This window comes from Camelus bactrianus, chromosome 5, assembly GCF_048773025.1.
Source record: "Camelus bactrianus isolate YW-2024 breed Bactrian camel chromosome 5, ASM4877302v1, whole genome shotgun sequence".
Classification (NCBI taxonomy): Eukaryota; Metazoa; Chordata; class Mammalia; order Artiodactyla; family Camelidae; genus Camelus; species Camelus bactrianus.
Window position 1 is genome coordinate 66,782,698 of NC_133543.1, and position 18,132 is coordinate 66,800,829.

At 33.9% G+C, this 18,132-nt stretch overlaps 1 protein-coding gene across 8 annotated transcripts in view; it reads left to right on the forward strand.

Moving 5' to 3' along the window:
• Window positions 1–18,132, forward strand: part of PMS1 (PMS1 homolog 1, mismatch repair system component) — a 108,428-nt gene that overhangs the window by 63,242 nt on the left and 27,054 nt on the right. For 7 of the 8 annotated variants that reach the window (XR_012507090.1, XM_045520444.2, XM_045520439.2 and 4 more), the window contains one exon: window positions 14,399–14,515. Coding sequence is in view for 7 of the 8 variants with exons in the window: in XM_045520444.2 (XP_045376400.1) it covers window positions 14,399–14,515 (117 nt within the window). In the remaining variant the exon portion in view is untranslated. Of the gene's footprint in view, window positions 1–7,021; window positions 13,744–14,398; window positions 14,516–18,132 lie in introns of those variants that run through there. The other variant, XM_074364023.1, reaches the window with a different exon arrangement.

Here is an 18,132-nt window from a genome sequence, read left to right on the forward strand (position 1 = left end):
CACTTGACTTATTTTGCTTGTGCTTTTGGTGTAATATCCAAGAAATCATTGCCAAGACCACTGTCATGAAGCTTTTCTCATAGGTTCTCTTGTAGGAGATTTTAGTTTCAGATGTTATATTTAAGTCTTTAGTCTGTTTTGAATTGATTTTTGTATATGGTGTAAGATAAGGGTCCAATTTCATTCTTTTGCATGTAGATATCCAGTTTTCCCAGTACTATTTACTGAAGAGATTCTCCTTTCCCCATTTTGTATTCTTGGCACCCTGTTGGACATCAGTTGACTATACATGCATGTATCTTTTTCTGGGCTCTCTGTTCTGTTCTGCTGGTGTTTATATCTGTCTTTATGCAAGTATCATGCTGTTTTGATTGTTGTCGCTTTGTAATATATTCTGAAATTAGCATTTGTGATGCCTTTAGCTTTGTCCTTCTTTCTCAGGATTCATTCGGCTATACATGCTCTTTTGTGATTCCATATGAGTTTTAGAATTATGTTTTTTTATTTCTGTAAAGAATACCATAGGGTTTTTTAAAATAGGAATTGCATTGAATCTGTAGATCACTTTGAATAGGGTGGAAATTTTAACAATGTTAAATCTTCCATCCATGAATGCAGGAAGCCTTTCCATTTGTCATCTTTAGTTTCTTTCATCAGTATTTTGTAGTTTCATCATATAAATCTTTCACATTCTTAAATTTATTCCTAAGTATTTTGTTCTTTTTGGTGCTATTGTAAATGAGATTGTTTTTCTAATTTCCTTTTAAGATAGTTTATTGTTAGTGTATAGAAACAAAACTGATTTTTATATTAATTTTGAACCCTGCAACTTTATTGAATTTATTAGTTCTAACCATTTTTTATGGAGTCTTTAGGGTTTTCCATGTATATAGGATCTTGTCATCTGCAAACTGGGACAATTTGACTTCTTCATTTGGATCCCTTTTATTTTTGTTTCTTGAGTATGATGGGCTTTTCATAGATGGCTTCTATTATGTTGGAGTTGCTTTCCTTCTGTTCCTAGTTTGTTGACGTTTTAACCATGGAAGGGTGTTCAGTCAAATGTTTTTCTGCATCTGTTGAGACGATAATGTAATTTTTATCCTTTATTTTGTTAATATGGTGTGTCACTTTAATTAAAATGCATATGTTGATCCATTCTTGCATCCTAGAGATAAATCCCAGTTGATCATGGTGTATGATCTTTTTAATATGCTTTTGGATTTGATTTCTAGTGTTTTGTTGAGAATATTTGTACCTACAGTCATCAGGGATACTGGCCTTCAGTCCCCCCCCCCCCCATGGTATTTTTGTCTGGCTGTGGCATCAGGGTAATGCTGGCTTCATAAAATGAGTTTAGAAGTGTTCCTTTCTATTCAATTTTTTGGAAGAGTTTGAGAAGGATAAGTGTTAATTCTTCATCAAATGTTTGGTAGAACTCACCAGCGAAGCCATCTGGTCCTGGGATTTTCTTTGTTGGAAGATTTTGATTACTGTTTTAAACTTAATACTATTTAGAAGTCTGTTCAGACTTTTCTCTTCTTTCATTTCTTAATCTTGGTTGGTTGTATGTTTTGAGGAATTGAGTCTTCTAGTTTATCCACTTTGTTGGCATATAATTGTTCATGTTGTCTCTCAGGATTCTTTTTTATTCCTGTGTCATTGGTTGTAATTTCTCTTAATTTCTGATTTCATTTACTTGAATCTTTTTTTCTCAGTCTAGCTAAAGGTTTGTCAATTTTGTTTCTCTTCAGAAAACCAACTCTATGAATGTCCCTCTTAATACTGCTTTTGCTACACCCATAAGTTTTGGTGTGTTGTGTTTTCATTTTCCTTTATCTCAAGTTATTTTCTAATTTTCTTTTTGATTTCTTCTTTGATCCAAAAAGTGTGTTTAATTTCCTCATATTGTGAACTTTCTAGTTTTTGTTTTCTTTTGTTTTTTTTTTCCTGCTATTTATTTTTAGTTTCATTCCATTGTAGTCAGAAAAAATGCTGGTATGTTTCAGTCTCTTTAAATTTGTTAAGACTTGTTTTATGACCTAACATATGATCTATTCTGGAGAAAGAATGTGTATTCATTCTGCTGCTGTTGGGTAGAATGTTCAATCTGTTAGGTCTGTTTGGTCTGTAGTGTTGTTCAAGTCCTTTGTTTCCTTACTGACTTTCTGTCTGGGTTTTCTATTTATTACTGATCTTGATCTGAAAAGAGAACAACTAGAGAATCATATGGAGGATAGAGTTGCACTGCAGATGAGATGGTTAGGGTAGCGTCCTTTAAAGTGAGTTAGGGAGAAGTAAGAGTCAGTTTGGAGAAGAAGAGTCTCATGAAAAACAAAGTGTAATAGATAAGGTGTTCTTTTCAGTTCAAATAAAGAGGAAAAGCTGAAATCAAATATTGTATAAAGCAACAGCAACTTGATTTGCAAATACCCTTTTCTGTGAAGTTAAATATGGGAGAATATAGTGATTGCTTCAGAGATCCAAGATTAAACAGCTGATCAGAAAGACTGATCTGAAGGGTCTTCTGTAAACAAGTATTAAGAATACAAGTAATCTGGAGGTAGTTATTAAACTCTGGTTGGATTCAGAAAGGACTGTCAGAGGAAGGTAGCCTTGGAACTGATTCTTGAGAAAGCTTAGGGGGCAGAAGCATTCAAAATACACGCAAGGTCAAGGAGTCATCAGAGATCAGAGAAAGCTGGTATAAGAAAATAGGAGATGAGGCTGGAAAGGTTGCTTGGGCCTAGATTCTAAAGGATCTTGTGTAGTATACATGGGAATGTGGACTGCTTACCACGTTGTGAAAAGGAACAAAATAAAGAATTCTAGTAGGAGATTAACAATATAATAATTCTCAGGACAGTTGGAGAATGGACCAGAAGAAGTTGGTTCAGTAGTCTAGGCAGTTGCACATAGCATGTAGAAGAAGGTCTAGACAAGAAAGACATTTCTGATGTAGATAAGATTTGATTAGCAATTGGAAATAATCTTTCTTGCTTTAAAGACAACAAAGAGTATCTATAATCTCCCTCTTAAAGTTATGCAAAGATTATGTTTTAAAATTTTTGTTTAATTTTTTGACTAAACCATACATGTACATGATTCAAAAACCAAAATGTTTGAAAAGGTAGAGTGAAAAAATTAATCTTTGTCCCTTATCTGACTAGCTCCTTTGTGGTCCCCGCTACCATAGGTAAATTTACTGTTACTAATTTCTTAATGACCTTGAGAAAAAACAATTATGCATATTGTATTTCAAAACATGAATATAAAATGAACATTTAAGCAGGGTAAAATAAAAATAAGAGATTTTAAATTCAGAACTGTGCTAAATAAATTTTACCAATTTTAAACTCTAAGGTTGCTTAGCAAGATTCAAATCATATTAATGCTTATTACGTTGGTAGAATGTGATATTCTTTTACCAATAGTATTGATATTGTAGTGGAATAATCCATGATTTTATGCTAAATTCAAAACATCTAGCAATAAAGCTTCTATAGCCAATGCTGTTATCATACTGCCAGTGTGGAAAGAGATTGCCTTTTCTTATATTGTGTTTGTGCCCTTGCCCTTGTCTGGACCAGTCAGTACAAATACACATCCAGGAGTAAATAGTAATAGATACAGATACAGTTATATTAACTTGTAAGACCTTGGAAGTAGTTAAAACCTCTGACTTTTAAGAAATTCAAACATGTACTTTTAGTACATCTCTGCATATAATTTGCATGAAAAGTTTGGTTGCACTCTGGCCAATATGTATACTTTTTCTTCCGTATTCCAGAAGGCATCACCTTTGCTCAGGCAGTCTTTTTTGCATTACAGCTTTTAGTTAGTTGTGAAATACCTGTGTGCAACCTCCTTTTTCCCATTGTCACTAATTGCCTTCAGAGTTGAAGTTTACTAGTTACATACTGAATATTCTCATCTAACTTCATATTCTTCAAATAGTGTATATCAATGAAGTAGGAACAGTAGCAAGATATATTTGGCTAACTTCAATCAATTACGTGGTGTACATGTAATAATATATTTTTTATTGAAGTGTTTTTGCACTGTCATCATACTGACTAGAGTCAGATTCTTACTTGGCACATCCAGATGCTCCAACTTTGTGTGACCTAGATAGAAAACATATGGAGGTGTGTGTGTGTGTGTATTTTTAGCACATGTTAAGCTTTCAGCCTAAGGGCAAAATATATGAAAAACTTCAGGAAGTGAAAAGAAAATCTCTTTTAGAAAATAATACAGGATTGATGAAATGGTGGGGAAAGCAAACTAAAAACTATTTGTAGAAAATGTAGCATTTAAAAATTCAGTACCATCTAGATCCTTAATTTTTAATTACTGTATTTTATTGTTTAGTTCTTTAATAATGTGTCCTGTTTTTAAAATGACTCTTAATTGCCTAATAGTGAATATTTAATTTATTGGCAGACTTCTTTATTGCTAATTGCTAGCCTGACTGTAACTACATAGAAAATGCTCCTAAATCAATCCGCTTAATGTGATGCAGTAATTGCCTAGTGTGAAATAGTGTGCTCTAGAACTACTAGCAATATTTACTTAAAAAAAAAAAATTCACATTCAGTGGTTCTCATGTTTCACAGCTTTTTTATAACCCATTTCCTCAAGTGATCTTTTTATAATTCTGTACACTAGCTTTTCAGCAGGGCAAGCAGTGAAATACCATCTTTGCATTAATCAGCAGCTAAGATTTATATCTGAGGCATCACTGTAATACAAACTAAAATGAACAATATGATGTTTCCATTAGAAATACCACAGGTTTTATAGCTGTATTAAGCACAGGAATTTTAAAACATTAACTTTCTTAAAACATTTTCATGACTACTTATTTTAAATATATTTTATACATATGTATGAATCAGAGCTTGCATAGCTTTTTAAAGAGAGAAATTTTTTGTGAATTAAGTTTTTATTGTTTAACTACTCTTTGTTAAAAATAACTTGTGATATAGAAAGTATACAGCAGATGACATTTCATTCCTATACAGTTGCAGATTATTCAGAACCTAACCTACTTTCTATTATTTTAGAGTATTGTCCCTTAAATCAGCAACTATTGGCTGACTTAAAATAACAGCTATGATAGCAGGCACCAACACCTTTGTCTTCTTACACTCACATACATACAAACACAAACACATGCAGAGGAAATGCAAAGATTACAGTCTGGGAGTTCCTCAAAAAATAAACAGTGTTACTGTTTTACCCAGCATTTTCAGTCCTAGATATACACACAAGAGAAAAAAAAAAACATATTTCACACAAAAACATGTATGTTAATGTTAATAGCAGCATTGTTCAGAATAGCCAAAAAGTAGAAATAACCCAAATGTTTATCAGAAAATGCAATGATATTGCAAATTTATATCCGTGTAGGGGAATATTGTTTAGCCATTAAAAAAGGAATGAGTTCCCAACAAACAAAAGTCTAGGACCAGCCAGCTTCACAGATCAATTTTTACCAAACATTTATAGGAGAGTTAACACCTGTCTTTCTCAAACTTCCAAAAAATTGGAGAAGGAATGCTTACAAACTCATTCTTTGAGGCCAGTATCACCCTGATACCAAAGCCAGACAAAGATACTAGAAAAAAAAAAGAAAATTACAGGCCAATATTACTGATGAAAATAGATAATAGATGCAGAAATCCTCAACAAAATATTAGCAAACCAAGTTTAGCAATGCATAAAAGGATCATACACCATGATCAGGTGTGATTTATCTCAGGGATGCAAGAATGGTTCAGTTATCTGCACATCAGTCAATGTGATACACCACACTAACAAATTGAAGAATAAAATTATATGATTATCTCAATAGATGAAGAAAAAGCTTTTGACAAAATTCAACATCCCAAAACTCTCAACAGAGTAAGTACAGAGTGACCATATCTCAGCATAATGAAGACCATATGTGACAAGTCCAGAGCTAACATCATACTTAGTGGTGAAAAACTGAAGACATTTCCTCTGAGATCAGGAAGAAGACAGAGTTGCCCACTCTTACCACTTTTATTCAACATAGTATTTGAAGTCCTAGCCACAACAGTCAGAAAAGAAAAAGAAATAAAAAAGAATTCTAATTGGAAAGGAATAAGTAAAACTTTCACTGTTTACATATAACATGATACTATATATAGAAAATCCTAAGGATGCCACCGGAAAACTACTAAAACTAATAGATTCAGTAAAATTGCAGTGTACAAAATTAATATACAGAAATCTGTTGCATTTCTATACATTCACAATGAACTGTCAGAAAGAGAAATTAAGAAAACAGTCCTGTTTACAGTTGCATCAAAAAAATACCTAGAAATAAATCTAATTAGGGAGATAAAAGAACTGTACTCAGAAAACTGTAAGACATTGATGAAAGAAATTAAAGATGACACAAACAAATGGAAAGATATAACATGCTCATGGATTGGAAGAATCAATACTGTGAAAATGACCCTATTTCCCAAGGCAGTACAGATTCAGTGCAATCCCTATCAAAATACCAATTGCATTTTTTCACAGAACTAGAAGAAATAATTTTAAAATTTTTATGGAAATACAAATGACCAAAACTATCTTGAGGAAGAAGAACAAAACTGGAGGTATCACACACCCTGATTTTAAACTATACTAAAAAGCTACATAAATCAAAACAATGTGACACTGATGCAAAAACAGATAGATTAGTGGAAGAGAATAGAAAGCACAAAAATGAACCCACACATACATGGTCAATTAATCTGTAACAAAGGAGGCAAGGATACACAGTAGAGAAAAAAAACCTCTTCAATAAATGGTGTTGGGAAAACTGGACAGGTACATGCAAAAGAATCAAACTAGACTATTTTCTCACACCATATACAAAAATAAACTCAAAAATGGATGAAAGACTTAAATGTAAGAACTAAAAATCATAAAACTCCTAGGAAAAAACATAGGCAGTACTGTTGTTGGTCTCAGCAATATTTTTTTGGATCTCTCTCCTCAGGCAAGAGAAACAAAAGCAGAAATAAACAAATGGGGCTGCACCAAACTAGAAAGCTTTTGCACAGCAAAGAAAATTCAACAAAATGAAAAGACTGCATACTGAATGGAAGAAGATATTTGTCAACAATATATCTGAAAAGAGGTTAATATCCAGAATGTGCAAAGAACTCAAAGAACTCAACATCAGAAAACAAACAACCTGATTAAAAAACGGGCAGAGGACCTGAATAGACTTTTTTCCAAAGAAGACATACAGATGACAGACACATGAAAAGATGCTCAGTATCACTGAGGGATAATCAGCAGGGAAATACAAATCAAAACCACAATGAGCTATCACATCACACCTGTCAGAATGGCTGGTACCAAAAGACAACAAATAACAAGTGTTGGAGAGGATATGAAGAACAAGGAACCCTAGTGTACTGTTGGTGGGAATGTAAATTGGTGCAGCCACTATGGAAAGCAGTATGGAGGTTCCTAAAAAAAATTAAAAATAGAACTACTATAGAAACCAGCAGGTCCACTTTTGGATATTTTTCTGAAGAAAATGAAGACACTAATTTGAAAAGATACATGCACCCCAGTGTTCATAGTAGCATTATTTACAGGAGCCAGCATATAGAAGCAACCTAAGTGTCCATCAACAGATGAATGAATAGGAAGATGTGGTCTCTGTGTTTGTGTGTGTGTGTACAATGGAATATTATTAATCATGAAAAAGAATGAAATCTTGCCATTTTGACAACATGGATTGACCTAGAGGATGTTATGACAAAATGTATCAGACAGAGAAAGAAATACTGCATGATTTCACTTATATGTGGAATCTAAAAAACAGAACAAATGAACAAACATAACAAAATAGAAACAGACTCATAGAGAACAAACAAGTAGTTGCCAGAGTAGAGGTGATGGTGAGATGAAAATAAAGTAAAGCAAAACAAAACAAAAAATGGTAACTGTGGTGACGTAATGAATGCCAATTTGCTTGATTGTGGTGATCACTGCAAAATCTGCAATGTTATATGAAACAGTCACATTGTGTGCCTAAATATATACAATTTTTGTCAGTTATACCTCAAAGCTGAAAAAAAGATTTTTAAAAATGGAATTACTGCTCATTATCAACCGAATATTTCCGTGTCCTTATTTATCCTATTGGTACTAAGTACTGATTCCAATTCAGCCAGCGCTTAATCTCCTTGAGGGCAAGGATTATAACCTTTTTCCCCTTGTATGTCTGTGTAACCCATTACTCTCTTTTCTGGTGGAACGTCAGTACTTTGGTTTGTATAGGTATATTGAGTGGACCTGTGTTTTTGGAGTCTTTCCGGAAGGCTCTTATTTATGTTTGAAGTACAACAGTACAAAAAGAATTAAATGCTATGTGACATACAGAAGTGTAGGTTATATAGCTGTTAATAAGGGCATTAAGATTTCTTTATTAGATAAATACCACTTTGGAATTTTGCACATTGTGGAGATTGAGCCTTTGATTAGAATCGAGTGCCCAAACTCTGAAATCACTTGTTTTAACCTGAAATCACTTGAGCGTAGCTTTTATGCCCTTAAAATTTCTAGTCTGGACAATGAAGAAAGTGAAAAGAACTCTGCACAATTTTACATAATCAAGTCAACCTTGACTAGCCCAGATGCTGATGAAAAGAAGCACACTAATATCCTAATATGATACTACCTTGATGTATATTACGTTTAATGGTCATAATTCAAAGGCATTATATAAAAGTTATATCTAAGCTGAAATTTGTTCAGAAATGTTAAAAAAGCTATTGCTCAAAACTCACTTTAAAAGAAAAAAAAAAGTAGGAACCAGTGTCATTCAAAATGATCTTCTTTCAGAGATCCTTGCTGCTGTTGGTGTTATTGGTAACTTTTTGGTAGGAGTCATTTTATTAGTATCTGTTTATAGAAATTGGAAAGAACCTCAGTCACCTATTTCTATCCTCCATTTAGAAGCATAACTAAGGGAGAGAGGAAATCCCTATGGCCTCAGTTGAGTAGAATCATCATTTAGTTGAGTGTATAGCTGGGGCCTGTCTACATCCATCACATTTTAAAACATGTAAATAATATTCATTATGTGACAGACTCTAAATTTCTGAGGCCTTAAATTGAGTAGTATTAAAGTCCTTCATCTAGAGACTCCATCATCTCATGCAAATTCACACTCAATTACAGAATGTGTTAGCTCCTGTTATTTCTTTAGATCATAAAGTATTAATTATACCTTTCTTCCCTTACTGTAAACTCAAAAACTTAATTCATATATTCCATGTTTTACTCATTCATGTAAATTAAATTGTCATTACTATAGGATATACCCGAGACAGTCTGTACCTTTAACATCATGTAGCTAAATAAAACTGGATTTTAAAAAAGGAGTGAAGTACTCATACAACCTGGATAAACCTTGAAAAAGTTATGCTAAGAAGCCACTCACAAAAGACTCTGTATTGTTTGATTCCATTTATATGAAATACCCAAAGTAGACAAATTTATAGAGATAGAAGGTAAATTAGTGATTGTCTAAGGTGAGGGTACAGGGAAATGGGGAGTGACTGCTAATAGATACCAGGTTTCTTTTTGGAGTGATAAAGGTGTTCTAAAATTAGATTGTGGTGATTATAGTTGCACAATTCTGTAAATATACTAAAACCCATTGAATTGTATACTTAAAATGGGTGAATTGTATGGTGTATCAATTATATCACAATGAAACTATTATTTTAAAAGAAAGAAGAGCAAAGGTTGTTTTGGATTTCCTAAAGTAAGGTAATTGACAAAGACTATAAGTTCTAACCCATGTAGTGGTGTGGCAACCAACAGTCTTAATCTTTAAAAACAAAGAGCTAGTTTTCAGCTCCACTGGGGTTACTTTTCTCTAGAAAAATGTATTCATTTTCTCACTTCTTTAAAAATAAATTTTTTACCAGATCCTTCTAAGTGCTTGACACTGTTATGGGTACCAAGGACTCAGTCACATTCCTGATTCTTTTCCTTTTCTTCCTCCCTACATGTAGTCAGTCACCAAATCACATCAAGTCTATTTCATATCCTTTGGTCTGTCTCTGTGTTCTCTTTCCCTCTTAACAATGTGCTTTGTTCTGGTACCCAGTCCAATGATTTTCAGCCACAGTGTTAATATTAGTAAAATACCAAAGTTTGCAAATGTTTTGCCTTAAAAATATTAGAGGCACAATCCTATAAATGTCACTTTTACTGACTTGCATTCCATTATATTTTTGTGAGTAGAAGAGAGAGCTGTAGTGTTACAGCTAGTGTGCCGGGAATTAAACAGCCCTCAGTGCCTTTGGGAATATTTTGCAAATGTGAAGCTCATTCATTTTGTGTGTCCTCAGTAAAAGCTGAGAATCTCTGGGTTGGATTATTACAGTCACATTTTAAAAATCCATATTGCTTTAGTTTTAATTCTCACTAAATCTTTCTGGCCAAACATCTCTTTTTTTCATTGAAATATATTTGACATGTAACATTATGTAAATTTAAGGTGTACAGCATGTTAACATGATACAGTTATATTATGATATGTTTGCCATTGTAGCAATTGCACCTGTATATCTTATTACATAATTATCATTTCCTTTTAGTGGTTGGAATATTTAGGTTCTAGTCTTACAGCAGATTTGATGATAATAATATAATATTGTTGCCTATATTCATTATACTGTGCATTCGATCTCTAGGGCTTATTTGCTACTCATTGCAAGTTTTACCTTTAAATAACATCTGTCCTTTCTCCCCAACTCTGATGCCCTGAGCGACCACCATTTTACTCTTTTCTATGAGTTTGTCTTTAGATTTTACATATGAATGATATCATACAGTATTTGTCTTTGTCTGACTTATCTCACTTAGCATAAAGTCTTCAAGATCCAAAGGTCTTTCTAATACCCATATCTGATCATGACATTTTCCCAATTAGATTTCTTCAGTGGCTGTGCATTCCATTTAAGAGAAACTGTAGACTTCTTTGTATGATATGCTAGGTCATTCACAATCTTGCTCCTGTCTCTTTCTGTCCAGCTGCATCTCCAGCAAGGCGTATTTTCTGTGTGTCTGTGCCTTTGCACATATTCTTCTGCTTGTCAGGAATGCCCTTTCCATAATTTGTGAGTGGCAAACTCCTTCCAAGTCTCACCATACATGCAACTGCTCTGTGAAGTATTTTTAGGTTTCTTGTGCAGTGTTCCCATGTGTTTTGTATTAGCAGTTTTCATAATGCATCATAATTATTTTAATATCTTTTTTCCTTTAATATTTTTAGCTCCTTGAAAGCTGGGACCTTATCCTTCTATTTTTGTATTCCTAGCTTTTAGCATGGAATCTACAAAGTAAAGGTTCAATAAATATTTGCAGAATAAATTCAGAATGAGATTTTCCAAAAAATTTAATTTAGCCGAAGTATTTATGTATTATAATATATGATGAAATTAAGGATTAAAAGTACTATGCGACATCATGTTTCCTGGAGTAGTTCCAATTTTAAATAGTCTAGTGTATTGTCTTTTAAGTGTAAATGGAGTTACACAGACATCATAATTTTTTATTTAGAAATATACATGTTGAACCTATACCTTAATTTTTTAATTGTTTACAATTTATTTTTATCATTTGATTTCATGTACTTTCTGTTCTTTTCCTAATTAAGATCACTTTCAAAGCAGTAGACAGTGAAAAGTTGAAATCTTGGACGGAACAATACCTAAATTCTAGTTCTATCATTTCACTGTGTACTTTGGGGCACATCTGTATTTATGTGAATATTAATAAATAAGAACTATTGAATATTTAGAAACCCTTAGGTATAAGGACATGCATAATAAGGGTAAGGTTCGTACTGACAATGGCACTCTGGAAAGTACTATGATGTAAGGATGCATGAGAGTATCTCCCAGTCTTTTCAGACCTCTGTTACTCTGGTGTGGTTTCTTTCATTTGGGGACCCTGATTTTACTCCTTGCCCTTCTTCTTAAGGTAAATTGTTTATTTAACTTTAAGTGAATTTTTGAAATAATTTTGTTCTGAGAATGTGGTAATACCCTTAAGCAACTGGAAATTTCATAACATCACCTAATCATACATGAAAATGCATTTGTCTGCACTATTTGAGAATTCACAATTAGGGATCTGGAATTAGTTCTAACTTATTACTAACTTTGATTAGAGGAGAGTGAGATTAGTGAAGTAAAAATTTGGTGCCAGAAAGGTTGGGGTATAAATCATGCTTCCATGACCTACTATTTGTGTTTCTTTGGGTAAATCAATCTCTTTGAGCCCCAGTTTCCTCATCTGCAAAATGAGATAATACCTACCTGAAATGACTGAAAATTAACAGTGGTTTTTAGAATGCTAGGGGTCATAAATCGTAACTCCTATTAGATTCATATTGATAAAACCCTGGGAATAGGCAAAAGGTTTTCCTTTTACACTAAATGTTGGGTAGTGTGTCCTCTTGAGTATTTGTTACACTATCTGTGTTTTCCTAAGCAGGTTGGTCTCTTAGATTCTGAAAACAAAGTGGTTCTCAGGTGGTACAGATCAACAAGCAAGAGTTGTCATCTTGTCTGGAAGAGAATACTCCTTCACAACTATCCTCTAACGTACCAACTAGAGGACAACATGAGTTCTTCTACTTCACCTTTCATTTTATTGTACATAATACTGTTAGTACTTCTTCCTATCTGCATAGATTCCTGGTCTTGTTAAAGAGTTTGTTTGGCTAGGATCCTTTTGTCTAGCCAGTCTCTTTTTCAAACCTTTCAAACAGTTAAGTATTTAAATCAATGTCTTTTTGCTTGGAACAAATAACCTTTCCAGAGAGAAGACACATGGGGGAACTTCCAACTTCTTTCCATCGGTTCTACAAACCTACTTGTTTGGATACCCATTCTTCTCTCACTGCTTTTTGTTCAAGTGTGTCATCAAGAGCCTCCCTTGATCTACTGTCTTCAGTTATTGCTCTGTCTGCTTTCACTCTACAGCCAAACTTCCTAAAAGAGCTTAATATTCTCCCTCTGGTCCCTGTCCAATCACTAAAATTTGGCTTTTTTTTACTCTATATCCCTAGAACTGTTCTCACCCTCCTTACTGCTAAAACCTGCGGCTACATTTCTGTTCTTAACCTTGGTCTCCCAACATTTGTCATGTATGACTACTTCTTTCTTTTGGAAAAAATTCCTTATTCTGTGCACCACTGTCCTGTGGCTCTTCTTGCCACTGTGACCAGTCGTTTTCAGTCTCCTCTTCTCCTCTGCCTGCCTGTTTTTTGTTTGTTTTGTGAGCCTGAATCTATTTTTTTTAATATATATACATTTTTATTGAAGTACAGTTAGTTTACAATGTTGTGTCAGTTTCCAGTGTACAGCACAATGCCCCAGCCATACATGAACATACATATATTTGTTTTCATATTCTTTCTCACCATAAGTTATCACAAGGTATTGAATATAGTTTCCTGTGCTATACAGCATGGACTTGTTTCTACCTGCCTCTTGAGTGTTGATATTGATGTTTTCTCCTAAGCCTTTTCTTTACACATTGTCTTTAGGATTTAAGAAGAACTAAGTGAATGTTTGTTCAATGAATGAATTGTGTCTGTATTGATGGTTTCTCAAGAGATTTGACTATAATTGACCTTGTTAAGTTAAGAAATTTAAATATATCATACCTGATCATACACTTTACAGCCAAACTTTGTTCCAGACTCTCTGGACCACGCTCTCTTAAACTACCCTAACTACGAACTTTCAGTAAAGAAAATCCAGGCTTATTCAGCTTTCATGTCTGAGGTTTAGTTAGCTTTTTTTTAGTTCTCTGTATATAGAAGATAATTATAGAGGTAATTTGAAAAAGCATGCATTACTCCCAATTTTTATACCAGTTTAACTTTTTACAAAAGTCTTATAGCATTGGTGTCCCTCCTCAGTAAAATAGTATTTCTTTACTTGGAGTAGCAATTTAATTTAAATATGCTCTGAGTAGATACTCTGAAATTTAGGATTAGAAGAGGGGAGAGAATTAATACTTAATGAAACTTGTATACCAGGCATTGGCCTTGTGTTTGCCTACATTATATATTTTCATCCTCTAACAACTCTGGGAGACAAATATTCTTAGTCATCTTGTAGAGAAAGGAAGACTGAGTTAAAGGAAGTTAAATAGATACTACCCTGACAGAACCAGAGTGTCAGACTTTATAGCTTATGTGTCTTTTATAAGTGATGCTGAAAATACAAGTTAGGATGAATGCTATATATAGAGTTAAACTATGTAAGTACTTGCGTTTATTAAATTCAAATTGTGTTAAAAGTTGTTTGTGTTGTTTTATCCCTAGGCAATTATTTGGCAGAAAACTAGAGTATCAGATCATAAAATGGCTCTCATGTCTGTTCTGGGGACTGCTCTTATGGGCAATATGGAACTCATTCAATACCATTCTGAAAAATCTCAGGTATAATAATAATTCTAATTTACAATGAATCTTATTACTTTTCTGTGGCTTTGGGGTGGCAAGAAGTTTTTCTTTTAAAATTTTAACAAAATCTGTGTACAAGTTAAAAAAAGAAAATACACACAGAGCTCATATTAAACCTCTCTCCCCAGCCCTACTTCCTGTTTTTATCTATTCTGTTTATTGTTTTTAATTTTAAGTATTGTACTTGCATTAATTTTTTTTAGTGATTTTCAATTTAGGGTCGTTATCTATTTATATAATGAAAGAAAAAGAGTTGAGTTTTCTTACCTTTGTTTTCCCCTTCCCATCATAAATATGTACTCCAGCTTTCTTTTCTTGATCTCTTAGCTTCAGTCTTCTTGGGTCCCTGTAATACTGGATGAGGTTATTAACACTCCCACTCTTACCACCTCTTCCCCTCAGTCATTCAGCTCCACTTTTATGTTATCAAGCTATCATTAAACCTATTTTCTTAAGTAACCATCTTTTATTTTCAGATTGATTTTAACAGTTGAAAACTTTTATGGAGTATATATTATTATGACTTCTCTGTTCTCTTCTTTCAAATTTGTTGGAATCTGTTTTCTGCTACTAGTTCCCTTCCTATTCTACTTTGTGGTATTGAGTTCTTAATTATTATCATTTTATTAGAGCTTTGAATGGGAGCTTGTGCTCAATTAGTGTGTTCTCTCTGCCTGAGGAACAATTCAAGCCAGCCTTAGTGGCCATGATCTGACATTGGTTCTGTTTTTCACAGTTCCCTTAATAGCTGTTTAATAGTTTAGATACTAGTGCCACGGTGGACTGGTTATAGTGGCCAACTTGGGATATTAAGGGTACTTTCTAAATTCCTCTTGGTTCCCTGTGGTTTCACGGCACTTTGTTGTCTATACTGGTAACCCAGGAAGCTTGCAACAGGAGATCCAGGCTTAATATCTGTGGCATTGTGCTCTAGAGAGTCTAGCTGTCATAGGTTGGTCTGAAGACCAGCAGCATTGGCATTCCTTGGAAACTTGTTAGGTGAAGAGTCTCAAGCCCCATTTCAGAGATATTTAACAAGAGTCTGCATTTTAACAAGGTCTCTGGGTGCATATTAAACTCGGAAAAGCACTGATTTAGACCTTGGTCAGCTGAAAAAGGAGAAAGAGGCTTACTGAAACAGGTGAAAGTCAGGGTTGTTTCAGCAGAATTGGGGTAGTGGAGAGGACAGGTGGGTAGGGGCTCTTTATGTGATAAAGGCATAAAGGGGAAGCTAATTGGACAGCAGGGTAGAAGTGCGATGAAATATCTTATCAAGCTTTGAATGTGGTAAGACAGAGAAGATTTTTGTGACAGCTAGTTAAAAATAGTAAGCATTTGAGGATGAAAGAAATAGAGGCTCTACATCTATATCTTAGCGTCACTGGTGCATATGTATGGAACTGTGTGAAATTACTCAGGGAGAGAAGAGAGCAAGAAAAAAGGGTCTAATGATGGAACTCAGGGGGACCATCATCATTACATGCTGTAAGCAAAGGGAGAGAAAAAGCAAACCAGACTAAGGAGGAAGTGTCAGAGAGGAAGCAGAAAGACCAAAAGAGAAGGCTAAAATAGTATCATGCTTCCCAAAGAAGAGGGTTGTCATTGATGTCAGAGTCCGCAGAGAGTCAAGCAAGAGTAGAACTGAGCATCTATTGAAATTGGTCATTGAGGTAGAAGCCAGATTATAGGGGATTGGATATGAAGGGAAGGGGAGAGAGGTCCATAGTTGAAGAGCAATTAGGGGAGAATTATTTGTATTTTGCCTTTGATTTTTGTTTTGCTTAAATTTTAGTTGAGGAATACTTGGGTATAGAATCTTAATAAAGTCTATCCATATTTTAATTTTGTTGTACTGATTTGGCCTCTTACAGACATTTTTTTCCCCATAAAACAGCCTGATTTTCACTTTTTACAGCATTGTATAAGACTTTGCCATTTGATTTTGCTTTTCCATATAACTTATAGTTTGCTAGTTCTTAAGGTTATCTTTTGGGGAGAAGGGGCAGGAATTCTTTCCTAAAATTTTATTATGAACATTTTTAGACATTCAGAAAAATTTAAAGAATAGTATAATGAACATCCATATACTCTCTATGTAGAAACAATAATTCTTAACATTTGGCCATATTTGCTCACACACACATACACACACCCCTATGTGTATTTATACATATGTATAAAGATTATCTAAGCCATTTTTAAAGCTCAGTATTTGGAAGTAATAGTAATTATTCAATGGCCAGCCAAGATGGTGTGGAAGGAAAATAATAGCAATATTACCAATTTTTTTCTTCATTTTAATCTTCATTCTTGACTCTTCTGGTCATTTTTTTTTTCCACCAACAAGCCCAGTAAGACTTTCAGAGGCTAAACAAGCTCTCCCTGATGCTCAGCAGGTGTTTTAAGAAGAGTCTCATGTTACTCAGTAAATTATATAACCATTTGTAAATGCTGTGAAGTTTTACAGTTAATTAAGTAGTATCATTTTGTAATGGATTATCCAGCTTTATTTATTAATTTATTTTTTAAATTGGCACAGTTTGGCATCGTGACAATAATGCACTTAGCGTTCTAAAATTGGTAATGCAACTCCTTAAAGACCTTATTTCCAGGGACAGGGATAGCCATAGACATAGGTGGCAGCCTACAGGCTATGTTGGTGAGGAGCCTCATGGTTTCTGCTTCACTAAAAGCAGCACCCCTCACTGACTCTCACTTTTCCAAACCTAAGCTGAAATTTTACTATTAGTGTTTCTTAACAGCCTAGTAAAACATCTGATTATAGTTGTTTCAGATAAGAGATTATTATAGGCCTGTATTTTAAATAATTGGACCAAGATCACACTAGTAGTGGAGCTGGGATTTAAATCACGTCTGGCTCTATCTTGTATCCCTAACAGTTCTCTATATTATCTTTAAAAGTAAAAGTTGAAGCATTTTCTTTGCCTTCTATTCCCTAAATCCCTCTCTCTCTCTTCTCTCTGGTATTTTTCCCCCAGAACCCTTCTTTATTTTCTTCCTCTTTTCATATATTTGTAAAATAGAGAAAAATAGCATAAAAATAATCGGTTTATTTGTAGAAACATTTTCTAAGTAGAAATGAAGATCGGGTACAATACTGCAGTGTGTCAAAGAGTAAAAGGGATTTTTCTTTTTCCCTCAGAAATGAAAACCCGGTCAGATTGACTTCATAGCATACTCAGAATAAGGATAGAAACAGTCACTTCTTTACAGAAAAATGTGGCTAAAAAGAAAAGGATAAACAGTCAGAGGAAAGTCACAATATACAGAAAGAAATTTTTAAAAGACAGAAAGAAGATAGGGTTATTCAGAGAGCAGTAATTTATGCTGTATGTCCTGTGACAATAAGACATATACACATTCATGAAGTTTTCTTGAATGTCAATTTTTCCATAAAATAGAGTTGCTAAAAGGGAGTCAGAGTCTGAGAACACCAATTTAACATGCTTCAGTCATTTATTTAAGTATAATACTTAGGGTTATCAGGAGGTATATGGCTCTTTAGAACTTAAGATGAAAATCTGTTTGTTAATTTTTATACCTTTTGATGTATTGTATATAACCAGACCCAT